This window comes from Penicillium psychrofluorescens, assembly GCF_964197705.1.
Source record: "Penicillium psychrofluorescens genome assembly, chromosome: 4".
Lineage (NCBI taxonomy): Eukaryota > Fungi > Ascomycota > Eurotiomycetes > Eurotiales > Aspergillaceae > Penicillium > Penicillium psychrofluorescens.
This window is the reverse complement of record NC_133442.1, coordinates 966,407-993,615: the sequence shown is the minus strand read 5'-3', so window position 1 is coordinate 993,615 and position 27,209 is coordinate 966,407. Positions and strand designations below refer to the sequence as shown.

Below are 27,209 nucleotides of genomic sequence, written 5' to 3'. Positions count from 1 at the left end.
CATATTGCGTCGTTTTGCTTTCGCTGACATTGACAAAATAGTATAAAGTAGTAGGCCAGGAACTCTAAGCAATGATGGCTCTTTCCAGTCCGTAGCTGCCCATCACAATGAAAGCTCTTCTATTTTTCGCCTCGCTCGGTTTCGTTGCTGCTGAAAATGGCCTGAAAGGCTGGCTACGCTATGAATCACTGCCATGCTCTAGCCAGTGCCGTCGCAACCTTCCGTCCGGCATTGTTGCTCTCAATGCCACCGAGACGAGTCCGGTATACGTTGCGGGCTTAGAACTGCAGGAAGGGCTAAAGGACATATATGGCAGCCACGCTCAAATCACACACAGTCAGTGCGAAACAGATTCCGTTGTGGTCGGCACTATTGACCAGTACCGTCAAACTTGTGGCCGTATGGACGAGCCTCCAGAGCTGGACGAGGACGGGTTTTGGTTAAGCACCAGTGGTCAAGGTGTTCAGATCCTGGGTCAAAATGAACGAGGTGCTCTCTATGGGGCCTTTGAATACTTGTCAATGCTTGCGCAGGGGAACTTTTCAGAGGTGGCCTATTCAACGAACCCGTCTGCGCCTGTCCGATGGGTCAACCAGTGGGATAACATGGACGGTAGCATCGAGCGTGGGTACGGAGGGGAGTCCATCTTTTTCAAAGATGGAGGTATTGTCAATGATTTAAGCCGGGCCGCCCAATATGCTCGTTTGTTAGCCTCTATCAGGATCAACGCCGTGGTTGTCAACAATGTGAATGCCAATGCCACCACCCTGACACCCCAGAACATCGAAGGACTGGGTCGTATTGCGGATGTCTTTCGTCCCTATGGCGTACAGCTTGGAATCTCACTCAATTTCGCAACGCCCCAGATCCTGGGGGGCCTCAGCACCTATGACCCCCTGAATAAATGCGTGATTCAGTGGTGGACAAACGTCACAGCCCAAATCTACAAGCGTGTTCCCGATATGGCAGGCTATCTTGTCAAGGCCGATTCCGAAGGTGAACCGGGTCCAGAGACATACAACCGAACCTTGGCCCAGGGAGCGAACCTTTTCGCGAAAGCCCTCCAACCATACGGCGGTATCGTCATGTTCCGCGCCTTTGTCTATAATCAGCTCAACGAGTCCAACTGGAAGGCAGACCGTGCCAAGGCCGCAGTCGACTTCTTCAAGCCTCTTGATGGCAAATTCGAGGAGAATGTCATCGTCCAAATCAAGTACGGACCCATCGACTTTCAGGTCCGCGAGCCTACGTCACCGTTGTTTGCGAATCTATTCCACACCAACACCGCCCTGGAAGTAGAGGTCACGCAGGAGTATCTCGGACAACAGTCACATCTGCTTTACCTACCCCCGCTCTGGAAGACAGTGATGGACTTTGATCTTCGCGTGGAACGACAGCCTTCTGTGGTCCGTGACATCTATACAGGCAAGCGATTCAACCGCAAACTAGGTGGTTCGGCGGCTGTTGTCAACGTGGGCACAAACGCAACCTGGCTCGGAAGCCACCTCTCCATGTCGAATCTATACGCATATGGTCGTCTGGCATGGGATCCAACAGAGGATGCTCAGGAAATATTGGAAGATTGGATCCGTTTGACCTTTGGCTTGGACAATAAAGTCCTTCAAACTCTTACAAGAATGTCCATGGAATCGTGGCCAGCCTATGAGAACTACAGCGGTAACTTGGGCATACAGACGCTGACGGATATCTTGTACACCCACTACGGACCGAATCCGGCGTCTCAAGACAACAATGGATGGGGGCAATGGACTCGTGCAAATCACAAAACTATTGGTATGGACCGCACCGTATCAAAGGGTACGGGTTACACAGGCCAATATCCCGCCGAAGTTGCGGCCATTTACGAAAATCTCGACACCACTCCGGATAACCTGGTCTTGTGGTTCCACCATGTGAACTATACCCACCGTCTACACTCTGGCAAGACCGTGATCCAGCATTTCTATGACGCACACTACGAAGGTGCTGTTACAGCCCAGACATTCCTCACCCAGTGGGAGTCTCTAGAGGGCAAGGTCGATCCGGAAAGATACGAGGATATCCGACGACGCCTCGATTATCAAACTGGCCATTCCATCGTCTGGCGCGATGCCATTGTCAACTTCTACCACAATCTGTCCAGGATTCCTGACGAAATGAAGCGCGTGGGAAACCACGCCTGGCGCGTCGAAGCTGAGGACATGGATCTGACTGGGTATGAAACCTATGTCGTCAGCCCCTTCGAGACGGCCTCAGGATCCATGGCCATCGTCACGAATTCTAACAGCACCACCGGCACAGCGACAACAACACTTGATTTTCCTTCTGGGGTTTATGACCTCGCAATCAACTACTATGATCTCTACGGAGGCGTGTCTCAGTGGGAGGTGTATCTGAACAACCGCACTATTGGACACTGGATTGGAAACAATGAGCACACTCTTAGTCACACTCCTTCTATCTACTTAGATGGCCATTCTGCTACACGCATCAACTTTCGAGGGGTTCAGGTCAATCAGGGTGATGTTCTTAAAATTGTCGGCACACCCAATGGCATTGAGCCAGCCCCATTGGACTATATCTCAGTGCTCCCCCCTGGAACGGTGGACTAGATAGATAATTTTAGAGAATTGACATGGGCACTGCCTCATTGTTTTAGTAAGTACTCCTCGGTTGTACTAGTAGGTGCCAAAGTCCATAAGTAGTACATTCCATAAAATACTAATAATAATTAATGTGCATAGAAAAAAAGACTCGAAACAGAGGGAAGAAGAAAAAGAAGATAACAGCTAATTGAGGGCCGTATGGCGTATAAACGACCCTGAGTCGATTCAATAATAAGTAGTAGCCTTGTTAATTAATATTCGATCTTCTGATAATTTATGCATTCCACACCCACTGAGAAAAAAAAGTTACACAATTTCCGATGCGGGGAATTGAACCCCGGGCTACCGTGTGAGAGACGGTGATGTTACCACTACACCACATCGGACAGTTGTTGTAAATTTGACGGCTGGGTTTCTCTTGTCCATGAAGATTGGCACTTATCTTATCTCGATACTTGATGCCGTGCACATTGACCTGCTGCAGAAGCAACTGGACCAATACACCCGATCACAGAGAAAGAAACTAGGGAATCGGCAATTCTTTAGTAAAAAATAACATCAAACACGATAATACCTCATTGTCTGGTATAGATCCAAAACGCGCTAAACCCAGAGCGGGCGTGACTCAGCAATGCGGTCATCTCCATTCCAGTCGCGTTCGTGTTTCTCCATGGCCCTTGTTGCAACAACTCAGTGAATGCGCACACAATGGCCGACTACTCCTCCTTGAAGGTGACTGAGCTGAAGGCGGAGCTCAAGAAACGTGGCATCCCACAGACCGGTCTGCGTCTCAAGCAACATTTCATTGACAAGCTCGTGGAAGAAGATGCCAAGGCACAGCCTGGAGCTGAACAAGCAGCAGCAGCCGCCGAGCCCAAACCAACTGAAGGACAGCAACAGCCCGCCGCAGAACCTATCCCCGCGCAAGAACCCAAAAAAGCAGAAACAAAGGAAGCAGAACCAGATGTGTCGCCTGCTGGTGACAAGACGCTGGAGGCAGAGAAGCATGAGGAACCGTCAACTCAGCAGCAGCTAGGGATGGTGGTCGATGCCCTGCCGCAACAACCAGAGCAGCCGCCTGTTTCCACCAATGGGGTCGCAGACGAAACACCTCAACCCAAAGTCACTGACAAGGCCCAGGGAGCAGAAACGGTTGCGCAAGCTCCCAGCGATGCAGGACAGGCGCCTCCAGTCGAAGAGCCCGAGGCCATACCTGCTGCAGCACCTGAAAAGCTATCCGTACCGCCTGCTGCCCAAACCTCGGAAGCAAACACCGAGCTGTCGACACCTGTTCCCACGGAAGAAACGCTGGAAGACACGCGGAAACGGAAACGACGCAGCCAGAGTCCTGCGCCTACAGCTGAGGAACTTGCATCTAAAAAGGCTCGGGCGAAGGAGGAGGGCCCACAGATCATGTTGAAGGAAGACGAAGCCTCTGTCTCTCGAGATGAGAAAGCCACAGATCACCCTGCAGGCGAGCAAAAAGAAACGCGTCCGGCGAAGCAAGACGCTCGCTTCCGTGGGCTATTCAAACCTGCAGAAGCTGCGCCTCTTCGGCCTGCTTCTCCGCCCAAGGAGGTGGCACCAGCAGATGGGAACGCTGAGCCTGCCTTGCACGCCGCCACGGATGCTCTTTATATCGATGGTATTATGCGCCCGCTCCAACCTGCTGCGCTGCGAAACCATCTAATCAGCCTTGCCTCCGTCCCCGGTGGCTCTCCCAACCCGGACATAATTCAGGAATTCTACCTGGACCCGATCAAAACACATTGCTTTGTCAGTTTTGCCAACATTGCAGCAGCTTCACGGGTCCGTTCTTCCCTGCATGGGAGCGTGTGGCCGAACGAGCGGAACCGCAAGAGTCTATGGGTAGATTTCATTCCCGACCAGCAAATCCAAAACTGGATCCGGACGGAGGAAGCGTCTCGCAACCGGCCCGGACCACCCGTACGCTGGGAGGTGCAGTATGAATCGACCGAAGACGGCACCACAGCTACACTGTCCGAGGCGGGACCAAATGGCTCTCATTCGGCTCCCTCCCGACCCCGCGAACCAGGATTCAATCGCACTCCGCCGCTGGGTCCTCGCGGCAGCGTCTCTCAGGCAGACCGTCGACCCTCTAACGTCCCGGTGCCTCCAGCCCCCTCATCGCGACCCGGACAGGGCTTCAAGCCTCTGGACGAGCTGTTTCAGTCCACGACTGCCAAGCCTAAGCTCTACTACCTCCCTGTACCGCGACGAGTGGCAGACAAGCGACTGGACCAATTTGATGAGCTGTTGCAGAAGGGCGCATTCCCACGCCGTGGCGGCGACGAGATGCGCCGCATCACCTTCGAAGATGACGATTACTTTGTGGATGTTGGGCCGGAATACAGCGCCCAAGCTATCCGTCGCCGCCAGGCCCGTGGTGGACGGATGGGTGGCATGCGACGAGACTGATGGAATGGTTTTGATGCATGTCCTGTCAAAAGTTCTTGTGCCCTGTACGATAAATGTTATAGTGCAACTATACCACCTGTGTTACTAATGCTATGCAAACGATCAGAACTGCGTTCTATGTCCAGAAAATCCTGTCTAGACAAGAAATTCGTGACCCGATTAGGGCTTTCCCTTCCGTCTTCAACGACGTTGAGGTTTATAGTAGCGCCCTCTTTTTTGTATCACCGTGTATAGCCCGAATTGCTGTGTCTCTGGTGGTGCCTGAACCATTCTGTAACACCGGTCGTACCGTCCAATAGGTGGATCGGCCCGGAACGGGGCTGAGCCAAGCCAAGCCCTACCAAGCCCCCAAATAGACGCCAACGCCGAGAAAAAGAGTTCATGTGAACTGTTATGATTATTATGCCGGAGCGCCTAATTACTCCGAGTGAATCCCTCCTCGTGCCTGCCCTTAACAAAGAAGTCGTTCGTGGCGGTGGCGTTCTTTATCCTCTCCTGTCGATAAGATAAACACTGAAAATCCTCCCTCCGCCAACCCCTACCTCAGAGACAAGCATCACACTCCAGCCAGAATGGGGACCTGGACGGTGTGCAATGCCACCTTGGAGAATGCGAACAGTACGTCGCTCGCTCATCGGGTCCGAGAAAAGGCTAGCCAGGCTAACGTGGTAACAGTCCAGGAAGCGCCTCTGTGGGATGGCGGCATCACCTTCCACCGTCTCAGCGAGCTCGTCGGCGCGGTGTTCGCCCTCCTCGCCTGCGCCATATCGTTCTTCCTGATCATGGGCCATGCAACCCACTACAGCAAGCCGGAGGAACAGCGACAGTAAGTGCCCCGTGGGCCCCTTGAACACGCGTTGAATGCATCGCATCGACTAACCTGGTCCCTTCCCTGTCGCAGCATCATCCGCATCTTGTTCATGGTCCCCGTCTACTCCCTCGTCGCGTGGCTCAGCATCTACTTCTACCACTACGCCGTCTATTTCGAGGTCCTCGGCGACTGCTACGAAGCCTTCTGTATCTCCGCCTTCTTCGCCCTCCTGTGCCACTACATCGCCCCCGACCTACACAGCCAGAAGGATTATTTCCGTGGGGTGCAGCCAAAGCCATGGCTTCTCCCCGTGAATTGGCTCGGCGCCTGCTGTGGTGGACAGCGTGGGATCTGGAGGAATGCCCGGAACGGGCTGACTTGGTTCAATGTAGGCCTACCTACGTGAAACATGGGAGCGTTTCGGAGTTTAGGCTGACACGTACAGATTGTCTGGATCGGCGTCTTCCAATATTGTGTTATGCGCGTCTTGATGACCATTGTTGCGGTTGCCAGCGAAGCGGGTGACCGCTACTGCCAGGACTCGCTCAGCCCGGCCTTTGCGCACGTTTGGGTATGTCCGCTCTGAAATCGAAGATTTCATCGGTGGAATTGACATGATTATAGGTCGTGACCTTTGAGTCCATCTCTGTCTCAATTGCGATGTACTGCCTGATCCAATTCTACCACCAAGTTAGCAAGGATATCAGGGAGCACCGGCCCTTCCTCAAAATTCTCTCCATCAAGCTGGTCATTTTCCTTTCCTTCTGGCAGTTGGTGAGTGCCCCCGGGGAAATATTGCCCGTATCGGCCAGCGCTCCGAACTGACACTTTGGTAGATCGTTATCGACCTGCTCGTCTCGGCCGGCGCTATCAAGGGGACGAAAAAGATCCAGCTCCCAGACCTCAAATATGCATTGCCCGAGCTACTGATCAACATCGAGATGGCGCTTTTCGCCGTGCTGCACATCTGGGCCTTCTCCTTCCGGCCATACACCACCAGTCCGGCCGAGGAAGTGAGCGATTACTACGGCAACGGCAAAGTGTCATACGAGGGTGGCAAGTTCGGCGTCAAAGCGCTAATAGATGCAATGAACCCATTCGACCTCATCGCAGCCATCGGCCGCGGATTCCGTTGGCTCTTCGTCGGCCGCAAGAACCGCAAGCTGGACCCCAGTTACCGCCGGCCCCACGAGACCATCGGACTCCAGCGCACCGACGAACCGACAGAGCTCGGCACTGCCTATGAGGGCGCCGGCATGTCTGGCGGCCGCACCGGCCGCTACGGGTCCTCGCCAGACGAGGAAGGCGAGATCCTTCTTTCTCACGCGCAGTCCAATCCCGAAGGCGACCACTTGGGTGCTTCCTCGTACCCCTACGAACTTGACAACGGAGTCCAAAATTATCCTGCCCACTACTACGGCCAGGGCGCTGCGCCGCCTTACAACGAATCCGAGCACTACAACCCGGCATATCCAGCCCTCGTCAGCGTGGCGACGAACCCGTACCCGAATGACGGGCCCTTACGCGAACAAGTCCCCATGCCTATTCCAGATCCCGACTCTAGAGGACTTTAATTAAGAGACGGGAGCGGAAACAGACTATCCGAGTTGATATTGCCGTTGCAAAACAAAGGAATACGTGTTATGATGTAATGTTGATGTGAGGTGTTTAGTCGTTGACGACAACTCGAGCCTGGCACAATATATCATGCCAGCCCTTGCGGTTGCGGATTTTCGAGATTTCGAATCCCATTCATCATATTTCTATAAGACAGTGACACTGAAATTCAACCTATGCGCCATGCCGTATTTGAAGCTTCGAGATGGATCCGATCTCTTCTACAAGGAGTGGGGCAACCCGAACGGGGATACCGTGACCTTCTCCCATGGTTGGCCTTTGAGTAGTGACAGCTTCGAGAATCAAATGGCCTTCCTGGCCGATCAAGGTTATCGTGTGATTGCACACGATCGACGCGGCCACGGTCGCTCTGCTCAGACTTGGCATGGCAATAACATGGACTCCTTTGTCGACGATCTCCAGGAGCTTTTCGAGCATCTGAACGTGCACAACGCGATGATGGTGGGACACTCGCAGGGGGGCGGCGAAGTCGCCCGCTTCCTTGGCAAATATGGCACGAGCCGCGTCAAGAAGGCCGTTCTCGTTTCCGGCATCCCACCTCTGGTGGTCAAGACCGAAGCCAACAAAGACGGCACCGATAAGTCTGTATTCGACTCGTTCAGAGAGGCCACGCGTAAGGATCGCGCTCAATTCCTCCTCGACGTCGCTAGTGGGCCGTTCTTTGGCTTCAATCGGCCCGGGGCTCAGAAAAGCGAGGGCCAAATCCGCCATTGGTGGCAGCAGGGGATGAATACCAGCTTCAAGGCGACCTACGACTGCATCGAGGACTTCTCGGAGACCGATTTTACCGAGGATCTTAAGCGCATTAACATTCCTGTCCTCGTTCTGCATGGAGACGATGACCAGGTGATTCCCTTCAAAGCCGCTGGGGCCAAGTCAGTAAAGCTCTTGCCTCAGGGAAAGCTCAAGGTTTACCCGGGAGGCTGTCACGGAATCCATAACCTCAACGCCGACGAAGTCAACAAAGACCTGCTCGACTTTCTGCGTTCCTAAGGAGGCCTGCGAGGAACACGAGTGCGTTGTCCTTCGTTAATGTACAACCTCCAGCTAAATTGGGAACGAGCTTTATCGTCGAAAAAAGAGTTTGGTGTCTCTTGAATTGATCATCCGGTGTCGTGGAATAAGATCGATGTGCAACGATGATCTGATTGTACCTTATGCTGAAATATTTGTCCCGTGCACAAAAACACTGGAAACTAAACCCCTCCTGTCACTACTTATGAATTTGAATGATGACTGCTCTGTTACCGGCCGCCGCCACCATATCCGGAGATCGAGAACCACCCATTTTGATTATTCTATTTCTTAGGGTTTTCTCAAATAGTGCGAAGAGGCTCCAAGATCCCCCTTTTTTTTGGAAGTTCGCCCTTATTTGGGCTGCGTTTCATTGAGTATAAATGCCCATCTTTTCGTTCTTTATATTATTGTTTTATGAGGTCGTCTCGTGTTTTTGCACCGAGATGCATTTGATGTCTGCTATGCGGTTTTTCTTTTGGTCAGAGCGTGTACGGGTTATGAAATACTTTTTGGGTGTGGGATGGTATGGGGGGTTCGTTTTATACTGAACTGAATGAAAGACGTTTTTGATACTTCGTGCTCGGACTAAGAGAACACAGACATAAGAAGAAAGATAGCTAAATTCGTGATCTCGTTTAGATGGATATGTCATAACAAGCAAGCCCCGCGCTGCCTCATCCAAAAAGCTAGGAATACATCCCAGCAGCAGCAGCCCCAGGCCCACCCATGCCCTGTGCAAAGAGCTCCTCCTCAAAGCGACTCTGCATGAGACCAGGATTCTTGCGCCCAGAACTAGACTGGCGTGCACTCTGTACAACAGCCGACTTGCGGCCCAGCTCGCGCATGGCCTTGACGTTCTCGCCGAGCTGGCCCAGAAGTGAAACCAGGAGGACGTCGTTGCTCTGTGAGAGGAAGTCGACGGAGAGGGGGCCCTGTTCCTGTGGAGAGAGGATGGAGAGATGGGAGAGGAGGGAGTTGATGTTGCGGAGGATTGGGTGGGAGAGCTGTGTGGATTGTGTTCCTTCTTTGTTATTGCGGGTGTCTGTGCTCGGAGTCTCTGCTGAGGAGACGCTGGAGACGTAGGATTTGATGAGTGAGATGCGAGACTCGAGAGTGCGGATTGCGTTGAGACGGGTGTTGAGGCTTGAGATTACTGCGGTGGAAGATAAGATGTTAGTTAGCTGAGGTGATAGATAGTAGGACCATCTTTGGGAAGTGTAACATACACTCTTCCTCTTCCTGCGAGAGCTCAGGCCGCACGCTCTTCTTCTCGGCTCCTTGCTTCGGACCTGTATCCGGTTTCTGTTGTTTCAACGCGGAAGCCTCCTGAGCCGGAATATCATTCGCAGCAGTGCCCGACGATTTAGCAATGGTGTCAATCCCGATCATTTCAGCCTCCGCCGTCTCGACAGCATGTGGCAACTCGCGGAAACGGATGTTCGGCTGGGGCTCCTCCCCATCCACCTGCATCTCCTTCGCTGCGTCGGTGGGATTCTCGCCCTCGTACACGCTCTCGTATACGGTCAAGGGCAGCTTGGCAGTGTGTGTCTCTGGTTGCAGCTGGGAGGGGTGGAAGGCTAGGAACACGGCGGACTCGTTGTAGTCCTGGAGAAGCTGTCGGTGGAGCGGAAGATGTGAGGCATCAGGTCCGGTTGATGGAGCGGTTGACCACCAGCCCACTAGATCGAGAGGCGGGACTTTATGCACATCCTTGACTGTAGATGGTGTTGTCAGTATGGGATATGAGCGAAGTGGGGGGTGGTGTCTGTCGACACTACTGACACTGCTTCACTCGCTCTTCGAACCACGTCTCTGGCAGAAGAACCTCGCCATTGGGACCGTTTGTCGTCGGGCACTCGAATGCATGCTCCAATGTTATCTCGCGCCCATTCTGCTGGCCGAGCAGAGCACCCACGACGGGGCCTTGTTGCTGGCGAGCGGCGTGACGGGTGATGTGGTCGGAGACGGTGAGGAGGACGAGGGGGTGAAGTGAGATATGAAGGCCCGAGTCAGACGACTTTTGAGAGAGCAGTGAGTTCTCCATGGTTGAGTTGAGCTTGTCTGTCTGCCTGTCTAGAGAGTTGGAGAAGGTCAGGGCGGCATGCTCTCTGTTTGCTCTGTTTGGCCTGCTTGATTGATGCCTCAGGCATAAACATAATCAGCTCCCCCGCCAAACCAGCTTTCGATTTCAACACAAGCTGCAACGATCAGACGCCATGGCTGTTCCTTCGTGCTTCGAAGAGGTCAAGGCTCACCTTGCCCAGATCCAAGAGGACCCCTCCACGCCCTTAGACATCACTCTCATCGATAAACTGACGCTGCAGTTGGTTGAAACCACTCCGCCCATCGTCGCCGCCACCCTCTTATCGCAAATCTCCGCTCTGCTCCCCGTCCTCCAAGAAGACCCAGCGCCTCTGACGACCTTAGGGACAAAGGCTACAGCTCCCTTCAGCTTCACCGACCTCCGCGCCATTGATCCTCCCATCGACTTCGTCGCGGGCTTCAAGACACCCTCCTCGCCGATCAACCTACTCGCTCTATCCCTGCTAGGCAAGGCAGGACAAGCATCTAGCGATGCGGCCATAGTCTCCGGAGACTCGGATCTGGTAGTATCGCTTGTGGAACTATGGCTGTCGACTTCCTCGGCCGCTGTCGCACAGGCGGCGTTCGATACGTTATGGGCGCTACTCGAGGTCGACCTGGCTAGCCCTCTCGAGAAGGAAGAATATGACCACACCTCCCAGAATATCCATGCGGGACAGGGGCTGATGTGGCGGCGGGTATTCACGGATAAGGATGTCTACGAGCTTCTCTTTGGCCTGTGCAGCCTCAGGGACGATGCACCGGGGGATCTGAGCAAGCGCAAACGGACCGTAGCCCAAGCCAGGCTTATGGAATTCCTCACAAAAGCTGGAGGGGTACGGTGGGACATTATTTCGCAGTCCCAGGTTCCAGACATCGAAGCAAAGTACGGCAGCAGCAGCCTGCTTCACTTCGCCGCCTGCCAGATGGTCGATCGAAGCGATGTGCTGATGCACATGACTCTACTAAACTTCTTCCGTGACTTGCTGGAGATTGATGCCCCCGGCCTCGTTGCCCGGAGCTATGTACAGTCTGCGTCGACCTTTTCATCTCCCGCGCTCGACTTTCTAAGCTCTCAAAAGCTCCACCAGAGGGTGTTGGAATACTACCTTGATGAATCGAAGCTGGACGTGGTGGATGCTAGCTTTCTAGCTGGGCCGGTCATGGTTTATGTGGCACGATACGCCGAGTCATATCCCAATCACCTCTTACAGAATCCTCCTCCACTTCTTGATGGAATCATCTCGCGCATTAATCGAGCTCTCGCCATCCCCTCTGTGCAATGGGCACACGGCGAAGCCCCCGCTGGACATCTCGCTATCTTGGCCTCGCTGCCGCGAGTGCTGCTTGTGGAGGCTGGCAAGCATGGTGCAAACCCGATAATGAAAATCCCCACCACGCCTCCGAATGAAGAAGCCATGCATGCACTGGGCAAAATCTTCCGTGGTCCACTCCGCACGGATATGTCCGATTCAATGGACCTCAACACGTCCGGTCAAACCCCAACAGACTGGCATCACGAAGCAGCCGCAGCGCGCGTGCTTTACTTCCTCTACCTGAACAACCGGCCTACCTTCTGGTCTAATGTTGTGGCAGCCGCGGATATCATGGCGATGAAGGATGTCGCTCTGGCCGCAATCAATTTCATGAAGGCCGTCGTTATCGCCAACTGGCAGCCATTACCTCCTGCATCTCACGTGTCTAATGCCTCCTCGTCCCGGTACCAATTGCCAGCAGAAGAAAGTCTCGGTCAGGTATCCCCCGCCAGTAGTGGACTTTTACCTATCTCCGGCGCATGGGCTACGCTCACTCCGCCTGCACTGACATCTCTGCTACCTTACCTGTTCAAACCACCGAGATCGTACGCGGAGTTTGTGGGTGGTGGTGCGGGTGATTCTCAGCATGCAGTCTGGAAGGTGGCAACTGCTAAGCACGATGTACTAGTGGCACTGTATAACCAGCTTTGTGAACAGGGCGGACAGATGGAAGGGTTTGAGGATATTATGCGCACTCTGCGGCAGCGGGTGAACGAAGGACCGTGGGGACCGGTCACTAGCGGTGCCAACCAGGTCGAGGCTGTCGGACTATGATCTCCGAGACTGTATTAATCCGTCTCAGTCATGGCAAACTTGCTGGAATTCATTTATTCTTCCTATCGTAGTAGATCTTATCGGGGGAAACCCTAAGCCCTACTTTCCCGTTCTAGGCCACGGCGGTGAATCATCTCCGCCATCTTTTTTCTCCCTTCAACCAGGCCGAAGTACTCGACGACTTACTCCTGAACAATAATAATGGTGATGTAAGGCTTTTTACACCTTACTCTATCTCCTCCGACCACCCTCCTCAATCACCCATCATGTCCCGCTTCGGCGCCAAAAAGGGCCCGCGCATGCCCGGCGCCGAGTTCACTTTCGACGCGGATCCAGGCCGCGAACCAGTCAACGCTCCCACGCCTCTCTACCCGGTATGCCTCGACTGCAAGCCTTTTCGATGCTGGTTTCGAAAACTAACTTTGCTGTTTAGAAATACATCGTCCCCTTCAACCGGAAATTGACCCCGCTCGAACAAAAACATGTCGATCTCTACCGGAGCGCCCGTGGACGAATCCATGAAGGACCGTACTACTCCGTCGTCGACGCGGCTTCCTTAACAGCCAAGAAAGGAAGCGCTGCGCGCGCAAACTTCGATGCCTTCCACGGCATGCCTACGTTCTCGAGTCGGTATCTGAAGAAACCGCGGACGCTGCCGAAGATGAATGAACGGCCTTATGGTGAGCATGCATAGCATAGCATTTGTCAATAATGTCTATGATTATACAGAGCAGAGACTAATGGGTGGACCGCGGACGACAGTCATGAAACTCTTCCCCCGTGAGCTCTGGCAAACCCTCCAACCCAACTACCAGCCCGGCGCAACGATGGACGGCTACGTGCCCCAGAAGCGAGCCGGTCTCAAGCGCGGATTTGAAGATGACGAGGACGACGCGGTGGACGATGCTGCGGCGAAGCGGCGCGCAGTTGGTGGCGGTGGAGATGAAGAGGAGGTTGATGCGGAGGCGGATGAGAGGGATGTTTTGGATGGAGACGAGGAACCAGAGGATGAGATTGTGGATGATGACTTTGAGGATGACGATGATGAAATGGGAGGCGACTATAATGCCGAACAGTACTTTGATGCTGGCGATGATGAGTTTGGAGAGGATGGATTTGGGGATGGGGGAGGTGGAGGGGATGAGGAGACTTATTGATATTGAGATACCCTTGCTTGCATCTTGGTTGAACGACTCAGCCGAGCGAATCCATTTGAACTTTTTTATTTCTACTATACCCATCTTGCGCCATCTCGACCCTCTGGCATTTGGTGTATACTGTGTACATGTAGGCGATGTCGGTCCTGGATGACGTCAGCCGCTCGGCGAAATCGGCGTGGATTTACCATTCGTTGCTGTTTTCTCCGTTGTGCACCAGTGAAGACGCAGTATGGGCAGTCCTCAGCAGTCGCGCTCAGCACTCATCCTCTACGGCTCTGAGACCGGCAATGCGCAAGAGGTGGCTGAGGAATTGGGGGCCCTGACTGAACGCCTCCGGTTCGGGACGCATGTGTGCGAGTTGAATCAGTCTAGCCCGGTATGTGGTCCTCCTCGTTACTACAGCATGGCTGTGACCAACTAAATCATGGATTCAGGAAGCGCTGCTCTCTTACACCCTCACTATATTCGTCGTCTCGACCACTGGCCAGGGCGATCTCCCTGCGAATGCACGGACGTTCTGGAAGTCGCTACTGTTGAAGCGGCTGCCGGCCACCTATTTGAAGGGGGTCAATTTTTCGTCCTTTGGGCTGGGTGATAGTTCCTATCCAAAGTATGTTCCTGCACAACTTTTCGAGGTGTTGTATTGACGGGAAGCACAGGTTCAATTGGGCTGCGCGCAAGCTCTATAAGAGATTGTTGCAGTTAGGCGCGAATGACATTTACCCGGCTGGCGAAGCAGACCAGCAACATCCTGAAGGGTCAGAACCTTCCTTTTCCATCCGTTGGCAAAGCTAACTTCTCCACAGGCTCGAAGGCACAGTCATACCATGGATGACGGATTTTCGGAAGAATTTGCTGGACAGGCATCCGCTTCCCACGGGACAACATCCAATCCCGGATGATGTTCAACTGCCACCGAAATGGATCTTACGTCCAAATGAAGGCGAACCCTATAGCGCTGCAGAGAAACAGCCCGTTGCAGAGAAATCCGCTGCACTGCTCCACCTGGAACACGATACCAGACCCCTTCCAAACACTCTCTCCGCCACGTTAGTCGAGAATCGACGGGTGACGCCACCCAAGCACTGGCAGGATGTGCGGCACATCTGCCTGACTGTGCCTGAATCTGTCTCCTATGTCCCTGGTGATATGATCGCCATTACTCCCAAGAGTGTCCCGGCCGACGTCCAAACCCTTATTGATTTGATGGGCTGGAACGAGCAAGCAGACCGACTGATCTCGCTCGTTCCCACGGGCAATATCCCAGCACCTCCTCCAATCCCCAATCTCGACTCCTACCCCAAACTCACCTTACGCATGCTCCTCACCGACTACCTCGACCTCAAAGCCATACCTCGGCGATCTTTTTTTTCCACCATTGCACACTACACAAACGATTCCATGCATAGAGAGCGGCTATTAGAATTTACCAATCCGGACTATCTCGACGAACTCTGGGACTATACGACGCGGCCTCGGCGCAGTATCTTGGAGGTACTGCACGAGTTCGACTCGGTCAAGATCCCCTGGCAGCATGCCGTATCGGTACTGCCCGTCATGCGAGCGCGCCAGTTTAGCATTGCCAGCGGCGGGGAGCGGAAACGGACACCAGGCGGCGACACACAGTTCGAGCTGCTCGTCGCCATTGTCAAGTACCAGACCGTCATCAAGCGGATCCGGGAAGGCGTCTGCACCAAGTACCTATCCGTGCTGCAGCCCGGCAGCACACTACGGGTGCAGCTCCAACGCGGCGGTCTCAACTCCTCCGTTCAGCAGCTCACCGGCGCAACCGTGCTCATCGGCCCCGGCACCGGCGTAGCGCCGCTGCGGTCAATGCTTTGGGAGAAAGCGGCGCTTGTGAAAGCCTACCGCGAGCAGAACCCCGGTGTCGAGCCCCCAATCGGGCCTACCATCCTGTTATATGGAGGGCGCAACCGCACGGCCGACTTCTTCTTCCAGGAGGACTGGGAAGAGCTCCGTGGACTGGTGCAGTTGCAGGTGTTGACTGCCTTCTCCCGCGACCAGCAGCAGAAGGTCTACGTGCAGGATACCATTCGGCAACATTTCGGGCTGTTCTTCCGCCTCCTACATGACATAGAAGGGTCGGTGTATATCTGCGGCTCCTCGGGCCACATGCCCCAGGCCGTCCGCGAGGCGCTCATCGAGACGTTCCAACATGGAAGCACGTCGGGACATCCCTTCAATCGGGCCGAGGCGGAGGAGTACCTAATCGGGATGGAGAAGAGCGGGCGGTACAAGCAGGAGACGTGGTAGTGAATTCCATCCTATAGGAATCATCGGCATGATCGTCGCATAATTTAGTACCTCCGTAGCCGTGTAGTATACAAGCATAACCTCGGCAGCCCCCAAGGGCGGTGAGGCTACACTCGGGCGGCGTCGGCGATTTGACTCGGTTACTTCTTTCTCTCCCACTTCTCTCCATCGTTTCGAGAGCAATTGTTCCGCAGATTGCTCGTTTCCTTCATTCATCATGGCCAGCAAAGGTTTACGGATATTGGTGCCCGTCAAGCGGGTCATCGACTACGCGGTTCGTCTTTTCTCTCCAGCCAGTCGGTCGGTCGGTTGTGCACGAAGCCCGCCGATGCTGTCACAAGACCACCCTGAACGGCATTGAAAGCGTGAAATTCATCAAGTCCGAATGCTAACGTTGCCGGCTCTACAGATCAAGCCCCGAATCAACAAAGCCCAGACGGGCGTCGAAACCGCCGGGGTCAAGCACTCCCTGAACCCATTCGATGAGCTCTCCATCGAAGAAGCCGTCCGGCTGCGCGAGCGCAAGGGCCCCCTGAAAGTCGACTCGATCTTGGCCCTATCTGCCGGCGGCCCCAAATGCGCCGACACACTGCGCACAGCGATGGCCATGGGCGCTGACAAGGCGTTCCACGTCGAGGTCCCCGAGGGATCGGGCGACGGCGGGCCCGAGCCGCTCACGATCGCCAAGCTGCTGCACAGCGTCGTCGAGAAAGAAGATATCAACCTGGTTCTGCTGGGGAAGCAGGCTATCGACGGCGACCAGGGCCAGACGGGCCAGATGCTTGCCGGGCTGTTGGGCTGGCCGCAGACTACGCAGGCGAGCAAGGTTGAGATCAAGGATGAGGCTGGGACGGTAGAGATTACGCATGAGGTTGATGGGGGTGTTGAGACGCTGCGGACGAAGTTGCCGTTGGTTATCACGACGGATCTGCGTCTGAATGAGCCACGGTATGCGAGTCTGCCGAATATTATGAAGGCGAAGAAGAAGCCGCTGGAGAAGAAGACGCTTGCCGACTTTGGCGTCGAGGATACCCGGCGGTTGAAGACGCTGAAGGTTACCGGTATGTTTTTGTTCCTCGTTCCATGCTCTCGCTGTGCTCTCTCGCTGACTGCTCTCCCCTAGAACCCCCACCACGCACGGGCGGCGGCAAGGTCGAGGATGTCGATGGCCTGGTGTCCAAGCTGAAGGAATTGGGTGCGCTGTAGGCCTGTGTATATACCATCTTTGTCTTCTGTAGCCGTGTAGTAGACTATACCACCCAGAATGGTCTAGCCTCGTTCTTGGTCACGTGATCACCTTATTGTTCCCGGCTGATTGCCATCCCACCTGAATGAACCTAGAGACCCCTCGAGGCCGACCGGGGCAGTCCGACCGTCTGAACTCGAATCTGCCGGGATCCTAGTTCTATTACTACTGACTTGCCAGTATTCAGCTTACTTCCACGTAGTTGGGAATAGCCCAGGTCTAGATCCTGTCCCGCTTTTGGCTCATTTAATGGAGGGGCGGTGGGGGTGATCTATTGGAGACATCTATAACCTAGCTAGTCCGAAGGGCCTGTGCCCGACGAGAGAGCACTCAAGAACAAGAATAATCATGTTAACAATGGCATTCTGATGGCTATGTACAAAAGTCTCCCGGTACCTACCCGGACCAATATGAATGCCTGATCCCTTGCACGCGCAAGTCGATGACGTTCGCGCCGTTAGACGGAACCACGGCGCCACTCGGACCTACTTGACCATCTTCTGTCTGCCGTCTGACCCGTTCAGTATTAACGAACCCGCCCGCCTCCTGGAATTTCCCGCTGTCCAATATACATGTCATCAGGTACCCTTGATTTGTCAAGGTGATCTGTCTCTTCCTTCCCTTCCTTCCTCTCGACCTTCCTTCCCGCCCTCGGCCGGACTATATCTGCGAACATCGTCTGTCTCGCCATCATTTTTCCCCGGCCACCAGTCCGTTGTTGGTTTTCACGGTAACTATCGGTTCAATAATATATATCCCATCATCACCCTCGCTCACACATTCCCGGCCACATTCCAGCCACCCGCCGATCCTAGATTCCTGCATCCCGACTCGCTCGCGCGCGCCATTCCAACCCACCGAGCGAGGTATCTCGGGGAGAAAGCCCCCTCCCACGCCTGCTGTTCGCAGGAGGGCTTCGACCGTTTCCCGTTTCTAGATCCGCACCACGTCCACCCGACTCTCGCTCAACCCACCATCCCAACGAGCCCAAGATGCCGCCCTCCACCTGGGACAAGACCAAGGGCTACTCAAAGCGCGGCTTCGACAAAGCATGGCAGACCGTCGACAAGCTCGGCGGCCCCGTCAACCGGCTCTCGAACCGCCTAGGCGCCGAGGCCTTCTGGCCCATGTCCATCGACAAAGAGAGCGACAAGGCCGCGCGCATCCTGCGCAGCTTCTGTAAGGATGGCTTCTATGCCGCCGAGTCGGAGGTGGCCACCGATGACCAGGGCAAGATTAATCGGCCCAAGGGCAAGCAACGCGTTATCAAGAAGATTCCCTCCCATGTCGTGAAGCAGGCCAAGGGTATTGCTGTGTTCACGACGATGCGCACCGGCCTCTGGATGAGCGGCTCCGGGGGGAGTGGTGTGCTTCTTGCGCGGATCCCCGAAACCGGTGAATGGAGTCCGCCGTCTGGGATCATGCTGCACACCGCGGGCATTGGGTTCTTGGCTGGTGTCGATATATATGATTGCGTGGTGATTATCAATACAACCGAGGCGCTCAATGCCTTCAAGAAGGTGCGCTGTACGCTGGGTGGCGAGGTCAGTGCCGCTGCTGGGCCGGTTGGTATGGGCGGCGTGCTGGATTCCGAGGTCCACAAGCGCCAGTCGCCCATTTGGACTTATATGAAGAGCAAAGGTCTCTATGCCGGAGTGGCCGTCGACGGGACCATTGTCATCGAGCGCACCGACGAGAACGAGCGGTTTTATGGTGAACGCCTCTCAGTCACCGACATCCTGGCCGGCAAAGTCAGATTCCCGCCCGACTCCATCAATACACTCCTGCAAACCCTCAAGGCCGCACAAGGCGACGGCGACGTCGACGTGAGTCTCATCGCGCCGGCGGGCGAAACACCCGGCGACATCGAGCTGCCGGAACAGGACGAAGCCTTTGGCGTGCCGGCCGAAGACGACCCAGACCCGTACGGAGTGAAAGCGTTGGAGGCCGAGGGCCTGTTCATCCGGGAGGCCGGCACGAAGGTGAGGCCTAGTCTTGATGTTTTTGAATTCCGGCCACACCACAACAGCCCCGTGTTCGCCACGTTCTCGCGGCGCAGCGCGGACAGCTCGCCGCGGAATAGCTGGCGCACCGGTAGCTGGCGCGCGAGCGTCCAGAGCTACATGAGTGCAGACCGTGGCACACAAACTGATGAGGCTCCGCTAACTGCCCCGACATCAGTAAGCCGAGCATCCTCCCGCAGCGCGAAGGAGAAGGAGGAGGAGGAATTTGCCGACGTTGCGTTGCAACAGAGCCCGTGGGATGAGGAACCCGTTCGTTGGGGCGCTGGGGAAGAGAAAGAGCAGGATGACGAAAAAGAAAAAGTAGATGATACCCATGAAATCGACTCCGAGGAGGATGACCTGGAAGTGCACGAAGTGAGCAACGCTACCGTCACTACGCAGGAGGCTGTCATGACTACGCCGACTCTGGGGGGTGAGGAATTCGGCGACTCCAAGACCAAGTCGCCTACTTTCACTCGTGCTCGCTTGGTCACTACGCCGACTCTGGGAGAAGAGGAATTCAGCGACTCCAAGACCAAGTCGCCCACTTTCACTCGTGCGCGCCTGGTCACCATCCCGAAGACAAAGCGTCCCACGCCGCCTCCGCTTCCTCCCCGCCACCCGGAGCACATCTGGGATACTCTATCCAGCCAGGATTCCAATTCTCCAACCGGCCTCTCGCACTCCAGTCACAGCACCGAACCTACTGAAGCCAACGAGCGCTCTGAGTCTGCTGAGCCTATCGAACCTGTGGAGCCTGCCAGTGACCTTCCGTCCAATGTGAAATCACTGCAGATCAGCGCAGCTGTTCCTGCCGTGCTCGATGAAGACTTTGATGAAGACGATATGGAGTCCATTCCTGAAACACCGCTGGAAGAGTTCCACTCTATTGATGGTGATCACGAGTCGGATGTTGAAGACGCTACTATTGTGGAGAAGGACCTCCCGACTGAACGGAAAGAGTCGGTTGAGACTGTCTCTCTTGACCAGCCGGAGGCTATAACGGAGGCTATACCGGAGGCTACAGCGGAGGCTACAGCGGAGCAAGAGCAAGCGCAAGAAGACAACCCCGAAACAGCGTCGGAACTGCTTGACCACAAGCTGGGAGAGATCTACATCGACGAATCGCGTCTTGACACGGAAGCTGATACGGTAGCTGACACCGAGGCGGACAAGACTGTCACTAGCTCTGTCTCTGCCGAGACTGCTTAGGGCTAGAATTGTCTGTTTCTTGTCTTCCCCGTTCCTTGTCATTTATGTCTTCATGAAACTACGCGCATACGGTTCTGGCTTTTGGAGTTTATTCATGGAAAAGTTTGGTGTGCTCGATCAACAAGCACTATCTCTCGGAGAGGGTTCGGGTTCATCTACGACATTTCTAGCGTGGCGTCTGCTTTTTTGGGCGGTGGGTTTCTCGGTCCTACGGGTTGGGGTTGTGCCTCGGCGAAGGTCTGCTTTCTTCATCGCGCTCTAGGGTTTATTTTATTTATGAGGGTGGAACACGGTTCATTGCATATATTTGATCTCGCTTTGAATTTCACACGGTTTTCTCTGCGGTGCGACACATCACATTCATTCTGACATCATCACTTCAACTGCAGCCAATACCGTATCCAACCCCTAGTCCAAACCCTTAGATATTAACGCCAGCTACTAACCTCCCCTCAACCCTTTGCTCTCAGTATTACAGCCCCATCAGCTTCCTCAACATTATATTCTATCAAAACTAGCGATAAATCTGCAAGATCGTCGCGGAGATACTGTCTTATCGCCGAACTCTCTCTAAACTCCGGGAATCGGTGTAAAGATCAACAATAAGGGAGCCCTGACTCGAACCTCAGTCTCTCTCGGTCTCTTTCGGTCTCTCTCCGACGTCTTTCCTCCATCTTTCCTCCATCAACATCTTTCTTCCCCGACACTTGCAACAATGCCCTCCGAAAATAGCGTCAAGGCCGGTCTCGCCCTGATCGAGAATGACAAGTCCAAGCTCCTGGGCTTGAAGGTGGGGCAGCACGCGAACGTGGAGACGGGACAGTACATCCCTAGAGCTGGTAAGTCTTGCTTCACCTACATCTACCCTAGGTAATAAAATATTCCCTTTCCCTATAAAACTAACATGCTACGATATAGACGCCCAATCCCCACCAACCCTATCCTTCCCCTCAGCATCCCCGACAAAGACCTACCTGGCAATCAGCCTGGACATCGACGCGCCCTTCCCCTCCTTCGACGTCCTCGGCCCAATCCTGCACTGGATCCAACCAAACGTGAAAGTGTCAGGCGAATCGCTGAGCACAGACGCCCCCTTCGTCGCGAACTATATCGGTCCCGCCCCGCCGCCGGGTAGTTCCCCGCACCGGTACACCTTCTTCTTGTATGAGCAGCCCGAGGGCTTTGATTATAAGAAGTACGCGCCTGCGGATGGAAAGACCTTGGGCAATTTCAGTCGTATGCGCTATGATCTTGATGCTTGGGCCAAGGAGATTGGATTGGGGGGTGTGGTTGCTTTCAACTATTTTACTAGTAATTAGGTTCGAGCAGGTTAATTAGGTGGATTTGTGGACGTAGGGTTATCATGGGGGGAGTGGTTTCTTTCTTCAAGGGGGTTATAATTTGTCTTGCTGTGTGCTTGTTTGGTTGCTCACTTGTCTGCGGAAAGTCTACTAATGATGACGAAGAATGCAATTGCTTGCTCTGTCCTATTATGTTTCTTTGTCTGCTGCCGTACCTTTGTCCTTGGTATTATACTTGGCCTGCTTCTTGAATAAGATCGAGAATGGGTGATATGAGTATATAGAGAGAGCTGCATTATACCCGAATATAGTTCCCGACTGCGAGCTCTTCCCCTGGTACCAGAATACACTTTTAGATGACATTGTGCGTAGGGTATTTTTCTATGGTAAAGTAAAGTTCGTATATATTCGGCATTTCAAAGTCTACTCTACTCATACCCAGCTAGTAGAATGGTCAAGGATATTGGGAAGAAGATACAAGGGCCAGGGCGCAGTTAGGGCTCGTTAGTATTTAGTTTGCTGGCGCCAAGCTGAAGGTACTTTCCGTTTAAGAGTAAGAGGCAAGCGCTCTTCTTGAAGTGCCTCATCCATGCCTTTGTTCTCCCTTTGCCTCACATTGATATAAAGGCTTTGCTGCCCGGGACTTCCTCGTTCAGCATCACTGATCATACAACATCCACAACACCTTCTTGCTCACTCTCTTACTCGTATGCTTCAGATCACCTTGGATTGCCCTGAGAGTCTTCGAACTTCGTCTCATATCAGACAAGCTGCTACAGCTTTGCCTCGGGCCAGAAATCGTACTTGAGAAGCGTTCTTTTCTTCCTTCCATCACCTCCCACGTCCAACGGATCATGAACCCGAATCCGCTGTCTGGCCTTGTCATCGCGGCCTCTGGGAATCTTTCCGGGGAATATTCCGGCTTAAGGCATGGTGAGTCAACAAGAGCTGTCTGCTGCGACTCTACTGACATCCATTTTCTTAGACCATGTAAAGCACATGGTGGAGGAATGCGGCGCCCGGTTTGTAGACTGGGTTACCGACGATTGCACTCATCTTGTCACAACGCAGCGAGACGTGGACTGCCAGACCAGAAAGGGTAGACTCTCAATTCTTCCTAATTTGCCGTTGAACGCCCGCTAATTCTATGCACTGCCCTGTTATAGTCCGGCTAGCTAGCGCCCTCCCGAGCTGCGATGTTGTTTCGTTGGAATGGCTCTTCCAGTCACGCAAGGGAAAGACCCCCCTAAATACGCAGGCATTCTTACTCAAGAGGAGCAATTCTTCTGACACCCACTCTCAGTCCCGAAAACGCAAGCTTAATGCGGATTCAGAAGGTGGCACCCGGCGCCGAAAGAGGACGAAGGTCACTAGGATGAAAAAGCTGTGCATGCCTATTGATGTGCGGTACGATACCACTTTGAACAGTTGTAAGTGCTCTTCTCTAATGGATTATATGATGATCAGGCTATTGACGGAAAGTTGCACTGGGAACAGTGAAGGATACCATCGTGTGGACAGACAAGCCTGGCTTGATATGGGATGCGACCCTGGCTGATTTCAACTCTTTTACTGCTCCTGATATGCCCACCCTGACTCGCATTCAAATTCTCTTCGATGTCAAGGCAGAAACCTACCAAACGTGGTTCAGCTTGAGCAACGGGGGTTATCCTTACAGTGGAAGGGCCCTGGGAACTTCGAGAAGTCTTAAAGCGGCCAAAAACCAGTTTCGCGCCAAATTCGTGAAGGAGAGTGGCCATATCTGGGATAAATACGGCCATGAAGATGTGCCCAAGATAGGGCAAAAAGTGTTCATTGCACGCACTTATGAAGACGAGGGAGATATTTTAAATCTCAACACCGACAAGCCAGTGAGATGCACTTTGACCGGCGCTGTCAAAGAGGTTATGGAGTTCATATTCGACGAGCAAAACTTCAATGTCTCCAAACAGGTCTGGAAAACAAGAGCAGGCATGACATCGGGCGAATTGAGCGAACATTCTTTGAGGATTGCGATTGCAATTCTGAACAGGCTGAGGGATCTCGTGAGACCGGGCATGAGCGGCCCAGAAAAGGCTGCACTGGAAGATTCCAAGCTGCCTTGGAACAGCGTGCAACAGTTGAACAAACTCTACTCCATCATCATTGACCCCTCATCGGCAGGGGGGACTTTTGTTTCGTACAAAAGTAGCGAAGAGATTGACAATGAGCTTCGGCTTCTCGGCACCCGGTTGGATATGAAGGTCGCCATAGAAATGATGGGTCGGCTTGGGCCAGACACCATAATGCATAACCTGGATCGAGTGGTGTATAGACTGAAGTTGAAGGAATTGGCTCCAGGTATGTGTCAATTTACACTTTTCTACAAGGCCTGAGGAACATTGCTGAGCTTTTGTTAAACCATAAGTGTTGCAGGATACCATTGAATTCAAAGCCATCAGCGATTACTTGCACCTTTCGGTCGGGACGACACACAGGTACAAATACACCGTATGTGACCTTCCAGTTCGTGGTATTTAGTCGATCACTCACAGTCAGTCCACAGCTACTTGGGATTGTGCGTCTTCAACGCCCCGGCGAGGCTGAAAAGCTGGCCAAGTCAGCCGGTGACCGTGCCAGCAATCGCATGCTTCTGTGGCATGGGTCATCCTGCGCCGGGCTGGTCGGGATCCTCAGCCGAGGGTTGCAAATCCGGCCTTTTGTCAAAAATGGAGGTAGACCCTGCATGTTCGGCGAAGGAATCTACTTCGCCGACATGTCCAGCAAGTCGATTGGGTACTGCGACCATCGAGGTCTCAACAACAAGGCCGTCCTGCTGCTATGTGAGGTAGAGATGGGACCGCATACATCCGCGAGCTACAGTGCCAACTACCAGGCAAAGGAACAGGCTACGGCTAACAACCAAATCTCTGCCGCCGGTGCAGGAGCATGTTACCCGCATCACTGGCATGATGCCACGTGTGTGCATCCAAATCTCAAAGGTGTCTCGATGCCTGACGTACACAAGGGATACTTGACGCGCGACAACCCCCGACTACTTTACAACGAATACGTGGTCTGGAACCCTGACCAGGTTCGAATTCGGTACCTGGTGCACCTGACAGCCGAACGAGTCTGAATCTGCAACGCCGTGGAGCTGTTTGGTCTTCTTTCCTTCTTTTCTTTGCTTTCTCTTTTTTGGGTAGAAAATACACAGCAATGATTCCTCGATTCAATGAACGCCGGTTTAACGAACATCTCTGCTAACGAAAATTATTTAGTTCCTATTACAATATTACAACGAAACTTGCTTCAATTTACGATCTATACATCCGTAGATCGCCGGGATAGATTGTTGTGGAGGAGGGTGACCGGATGTGTATACCAAGTGGGGCACGATGATGACATGGACCGGGAGCTGTCTAGTATAGTAGATCAAGCGTGAGAGCGACCATTGCATCCAAGATGGAGTGGTAGAGAGTGTAATGGTATCAATGCATGTCCGTTCAGTTCTGATTTTCCTCTATCTTTTCTTTCCCCCCGGTCTCCCTCCGCGCCGTTAATATCGAACGTTCCAGAAGCTTCGACGACACAATCACACGTCACTGCGCTGCTTCCCCACGCTCACTCGCTCACCCGGTTTCTCTTCACTCTTAAACGCACCTCACTCACTACCCACTAGCTCGAAGCCTTTCTCGTCTTCTGCTACACTACTCTGTTCACCATCCCCATACTTATCTCTACTCTGATTCCGCCTGTTCTCCATCCCTTCCGGCCGAACATTCTCCTCCCTTCGAGAACCATCTCTTGCATGCGACCGGGGGGCCAGCTGCCAACCCTGGTTTTAAACCTCCCGCCGCACACTCAATTGCTCCCAACCTGACTTATCACCCACACAACATACACCATGGTTGCCGAAACCAAATTGTACGATGCCTTGAGCATCAAACCCGGCGCGACTCAGGATGAAATCAAGAAAGCTTATCGGAAGGCAGCATTGAAGTGGCACCCCGATAAGAACAAGGACAACCAGGATGCCGCAGAGAAGTTCAAAGGTATGATCTTTCTTTCTCGATTTTGATGGTAAAGGAAGCACAACTAACTATGTATCGAACAGAGGTATCCCAAGCATACGAAGTGTTGTCAGATCCCGAGAAACGGAAAGTCTATGATCAATTCGGCCTCGAGTATCTGCTCCGCGGCGGCCCTCCTCCTTCGGCTGGCGGTGGTGCCGGTCCTGGCGGCGGCGGCTTTGAAGGAGGCATGCCGGGAGGATTCTCTTCGTTCGGCGGCATGCCCGGCGGTGGAGGATCGCGCACATTCCACTTCTCGACTGGACCCGGTGGCGGCGGCGGCAGTGGCTTCCGATTCAGCACCGCGGATGATATCTTCCGCAACTTTGCCAAAGGCGGCGGCGGCGGCGGAGGCGGGGGTATGGGCTTTGACGATGACGATATATTCTCGATGCTGAATGGAATGGGCGGTGGCGGTGGCGGTGGTGGTGGTCGTGGTTTCCGGACTGCTCGCCAGGGTGGTGGTGGTCGCCGCGCGCCGACGCCTGAGCCTACTGTCATCGAGAAGGACCTGCCGCTGACTCTGGAGGAGATCTTCAACGGGACGACTAAGAAGGTGGTCACGAAGAGCAAGGCGTTTGATGCGAGTGGGAAGCGCAGTGTTCAGGATGTGACGCTGGAAGCCAACATCAAGCCTGGTCTGCGAGCTGGTTCGAAGATCATATACAAAAATGTTGGCGATCAAGAAGAAGGAGGTCGACAAGATGTACATCTGATTGTCAGAGAGGTAGGTTCTTCCCACACACTCGATCTGTTCAAGTTATGAAAAAAGCTAACGATATCACAGAAAGAGCACCCGGTCTTCAAGCGTGTCGGCGACAACCTGGTCGTCCCGTTGGACCTCACCCTCAAGGAGGCCCTCACAGGCTGGGACAAGATCGTGCGCACCATAGACGGCAAATCCGTCCGCGTCCAGAAGGCCGGCCCAACACAGCCGGGTTTCGAGGAACACTACCCGGGCCAGGGCATGGTGGTCTCCAAGAAGCCCAGCGAGCGCGGCGACCTGGTCGTTCGCGTCAACGTCAAGTTCCCCACCACCTTGACGGCACAACAAAAGGAAGTTCTCAGAGACGTTCTCCCATGAAACTTTTGTGTTCTGGTCATTTTTGTTTTAGCATATCTTCGGCGTTGGTATGAGCGTGCAATAATCTTGTCTTCTTGGAAAGGTCGAGTCAACGACCGCGATGAAATGAATATTATTTTTGTTCGACAGACAGAGACAGAGTGAAGTAGTTAATTACTCTGCTCAGAGTCCATTTGACTGCCCATAGGAATAGA

At 53.8% G+C, this 27,209-nt stretch overlaps 13 protein-coding genes and 1 non-coding gene across 14 annotated transcripts; 12 read left to right on the top strand and 2 right to left on the bottom strand.

Annotated features, from left to right (window-relative positions):
* Positions 1 to 107: 107 nt before the first annotated feature.
* PFLUO_LOCUS6105 (uncharacterized protein) lies at positions 108 to 2,612 on the top strand (the record flags this gene model as incomplete). Its single annotated transcript, XM_073783618.1, has 1 exon — positions 108 to 2,612. The coding sequence occupies one exon, from the start codon at positions 108 to 110 to the stop codon at positions 2,610 to 2,612; it is 2,505 nt and encodes an 834-aa protein (XP_073640155.1).
* A 309-nt stretch (positions 2,613 to 2,921) lies between these two features.
* Positions 2,922 to 2,992, bottom strand: PFLUO_LOCUS6104. The gene has a single exon. It is a non-coding gene; the product is annotated as a tRNA-Glu (tRNA).
* A 322-nt stretch (positions 2,993 to 3,314) lies between these two features.
* PFLUO_LOCUS6103 (uncharacterized protein) lies at positions 3,315 to 5,045 on the top strand (the record flags this gene model as incomplete). The annotated part of the gene is made up of 1 exon (XM_073783617.1): positions 3,315 to 5,045. One exon carries the CDS (start codon positions 3,315 to 3,317, stop codon positions 5,043 to 5,045), a length of 1,731 nt encoding a protein of 576 aa, XP_073640154.1.
* A 572-nt stretch (positions 5,046 to 5,617) lies between these two features.
* Positions 5,618 to 7,430, top strand: PFLUO_LOCUS6102 (uncharacterized protein; the record flags this gene model as incomplete). Its single annotated transcript, XM_073783616.1, has 6 exons — positions 5,618 to 5,663; positions 5,721 to 5,871; positions 5,947 to 6,244; positions 6,302 to 6,427; positions 6,481 to 6,630; positions 6,693 to 7,430. 6 exons carry the CDS (start codon positions 5,618 to 5,620, stop codon positions 7,428 to 7,430), a joined length of 1,509 nt encoding a protein of 502 aa, XP_073640153.1.
* A 226-nt stretch (positions 7,431 to 7,656) lies between these two features.
* On the top strand, positions 7,657 to 8,487 carry PFLUO_LOCUS6101 (uncharacterized protein; the record flags this gene model as incomplete). The annotated part of the gene is made up of 1 exon (XM_073783615.1): positions 7,657 to 8,487. The coding sequence occupies one exon, from the start codon at positions 7,657 to 7,659 to the stop codon at positions 8,485 to 8,487; it is 831 nt and encodes a 276-aa protein (XP_073640152.1).
* Positions 8,488 to 9,197: 710 nt separating this feature from the next.
* Positions 9,198 to 10,555, bottom strand: PFLUO_LOCUS6100 (uncharacterized protein; the record flags this gene model as incomplete). The annotated part of the gene is made up of 3 exons (XM_073783614.1): positions 9,198 to 9,664; positions 9,738 to 10,226; positions 10,294 to 10,555. 3 exons carry the CDS (start codon positions 10,553 to 10,555, stop codon positions 9,198 to 9,200), a joined length of 1,218 nt encoding a protein of 405 aa, XP_073640151.1.
* A 172-nt stretch (positions 10,556 to 10,727) lies between these two features.
* On the top strand, positions 10,728 to 12,683 carry PFLUO_LOCUS6099 (uncharacterized protein; the record flags this gene model as incomplete). The annotated part of the gene is made up of 1 exon (XM_073783613.1): positions 10,728 to 12,683. The coding sequence occupies one exon, from the start codon at positions 10,728 to 10,730 to the stop codon at positions 12,681 to 12,683; it is 1,956 nt and encodes a 651-aa protein (XP_073640150.1).
* A 266-nt stretch (positions 12,684 to 12,949) lies between these two features.
* PFLUO_LOCUS6098 (DNA-directed RNA polymerase III subunit C31) lies at positions 12,950 to 13,840 on the top strand (the record flags this gene model as incomplete). The annotated part of the gene is made up of 3 exons (XM_073783612.1): positions 12,950 to 13,057; positions 13,117 to 13,363; positions 13,413 to 13,840. The coding sequence occupies 3 exons, from the start codon at positions 12,950 to 12,952 to the stop codon at positions 13,838 to 13,840; spliced, it is 783 nt and encodes a 260-aa protein (XP_073640149.1).
* A 232-nt stretch (positions 13,841 to 14,072) lies between these two features.
* Positions 14,073 to 16,117, top strand: PFLUO_LOCUS6097 (NAPDH-dependent diflavin reductase; the record flags this gene model as incomplete). The annotated part of the gene is made up of 4 exons (XM_073783610.1): positions 14,073 to 14,219; positions 14,278 to 14,453; positions 14,503 to 14,601; positions 14,650 to 16,117. The coding sequence occupies 4 exons, from the start codon at positions 14,073 to 14,075 to the stop codon at positions 16,115 to 16,117; spliced, it is 1,890 nt and encodes a 629-aa protein (XP_073640148.1).
* Positions 16,118 to 16,334: 217 nt separating this feature from the next.
* On the top strand, positions 16,335 to 17,323 carry PFLUO_LOCUS6096 (Putative electron transfer flavoprotein subunit; the record flags this gene model as incomplete). The annotated part of the gene is made up of 3 exons (XM_073783609.1): positions 16,335 to 16,391; positions 16,527 to 17,178; positions 17,241 to 17,323. The coding sequence occupies 3 exons, from the start codon at positions 16,335 to 16,337 to the stop codon at positions 17,321 to 17,323; spliced, it is 792 nt and encodes a 263-aa protein (XP_073640147.1).
* Positions 17,324 to 18,355: 1,032 nt separating this feature from the next.
* Positions 18,356 to 20,578, top strand: PFLUO_LOCUS6095 (uncharacterized protein; the record flags this gene model as incomplete). Its single annotated transcript, XM_073783608.1, has 1 exon — positions 18,356 to 20,578. One exon carries the CDS (start codon positions 18,356 to 18,358, stop codon positions 20,576 to 20,578), a length of 2,223 nt encoding a protein of 740 aa, XP_073640146.1.
* A 715-nt stretch (positions 20,579 to 21,293) lies between these two features.
* PFLUO_LOCUS6094 (uncharacterized protein) lies at positions 21,294 to 21,897 on the top strand (the record flags this gene model as incomplete). The annotated part of the gene is made up of 2 exons (XM_073783607.1): positions 21,294 to 21,417; positions 21,497 to 21,897. 2 exons carry the CDS (start codon positions 21,294 to 21,296, stop codon positions 21,895 to 21,897), a joined length of 525 nt encoding a protein of 174 aa, XP_073640145.1.
* A 1,357-nt stretch (positions 21,898 to 23,254) lies between these two features.
* PFLUO_LOCUS6093 (uncharacterized protein) lies at positions 23,255 to 24,997 on the top strand (the record flags this gene model as incomplete). The annotated part of the gene is made up of 4 exons (XM_073783606.1): positions 23,255 to 23,309; positions 23,362 to 24,219; positions 24,287 to 24,369; positions 24,425 to 24,997. The coding sequence occupies 4 exons, from the start codon at positions 23,255 to 23,257 to the stop codon at positions 24,995 to 24,997; spliced, it is 1,569 nt and encodes a 522-aa protein (XP_073640144.1).
* Positions 24,998 to 25,765: 768 nt separating this feature from the next.
* Positions 25,766 to 27,015, top strand: PFLUO_LOCUS6092 (Molecular chaperone (DnaJ super); the record flags this gene model as incomplete). Its single annotated transcript, XM_073783605.1, has 3 exons — positions 25,766 to 25,913; positions 25,976 to 26,658; positions 26,719 to 27,015. 3 exons carry the CDS (start codon positions 25,766 to 25,768, stop codon positions 27,013 to 27,015), a joined length of 1,128 nt encoding a protein of 375 aa, XP_073640143.1.
* Between the last annotated feature and the right edge of the window lie 194 nt (positions 27,016 to 27,209).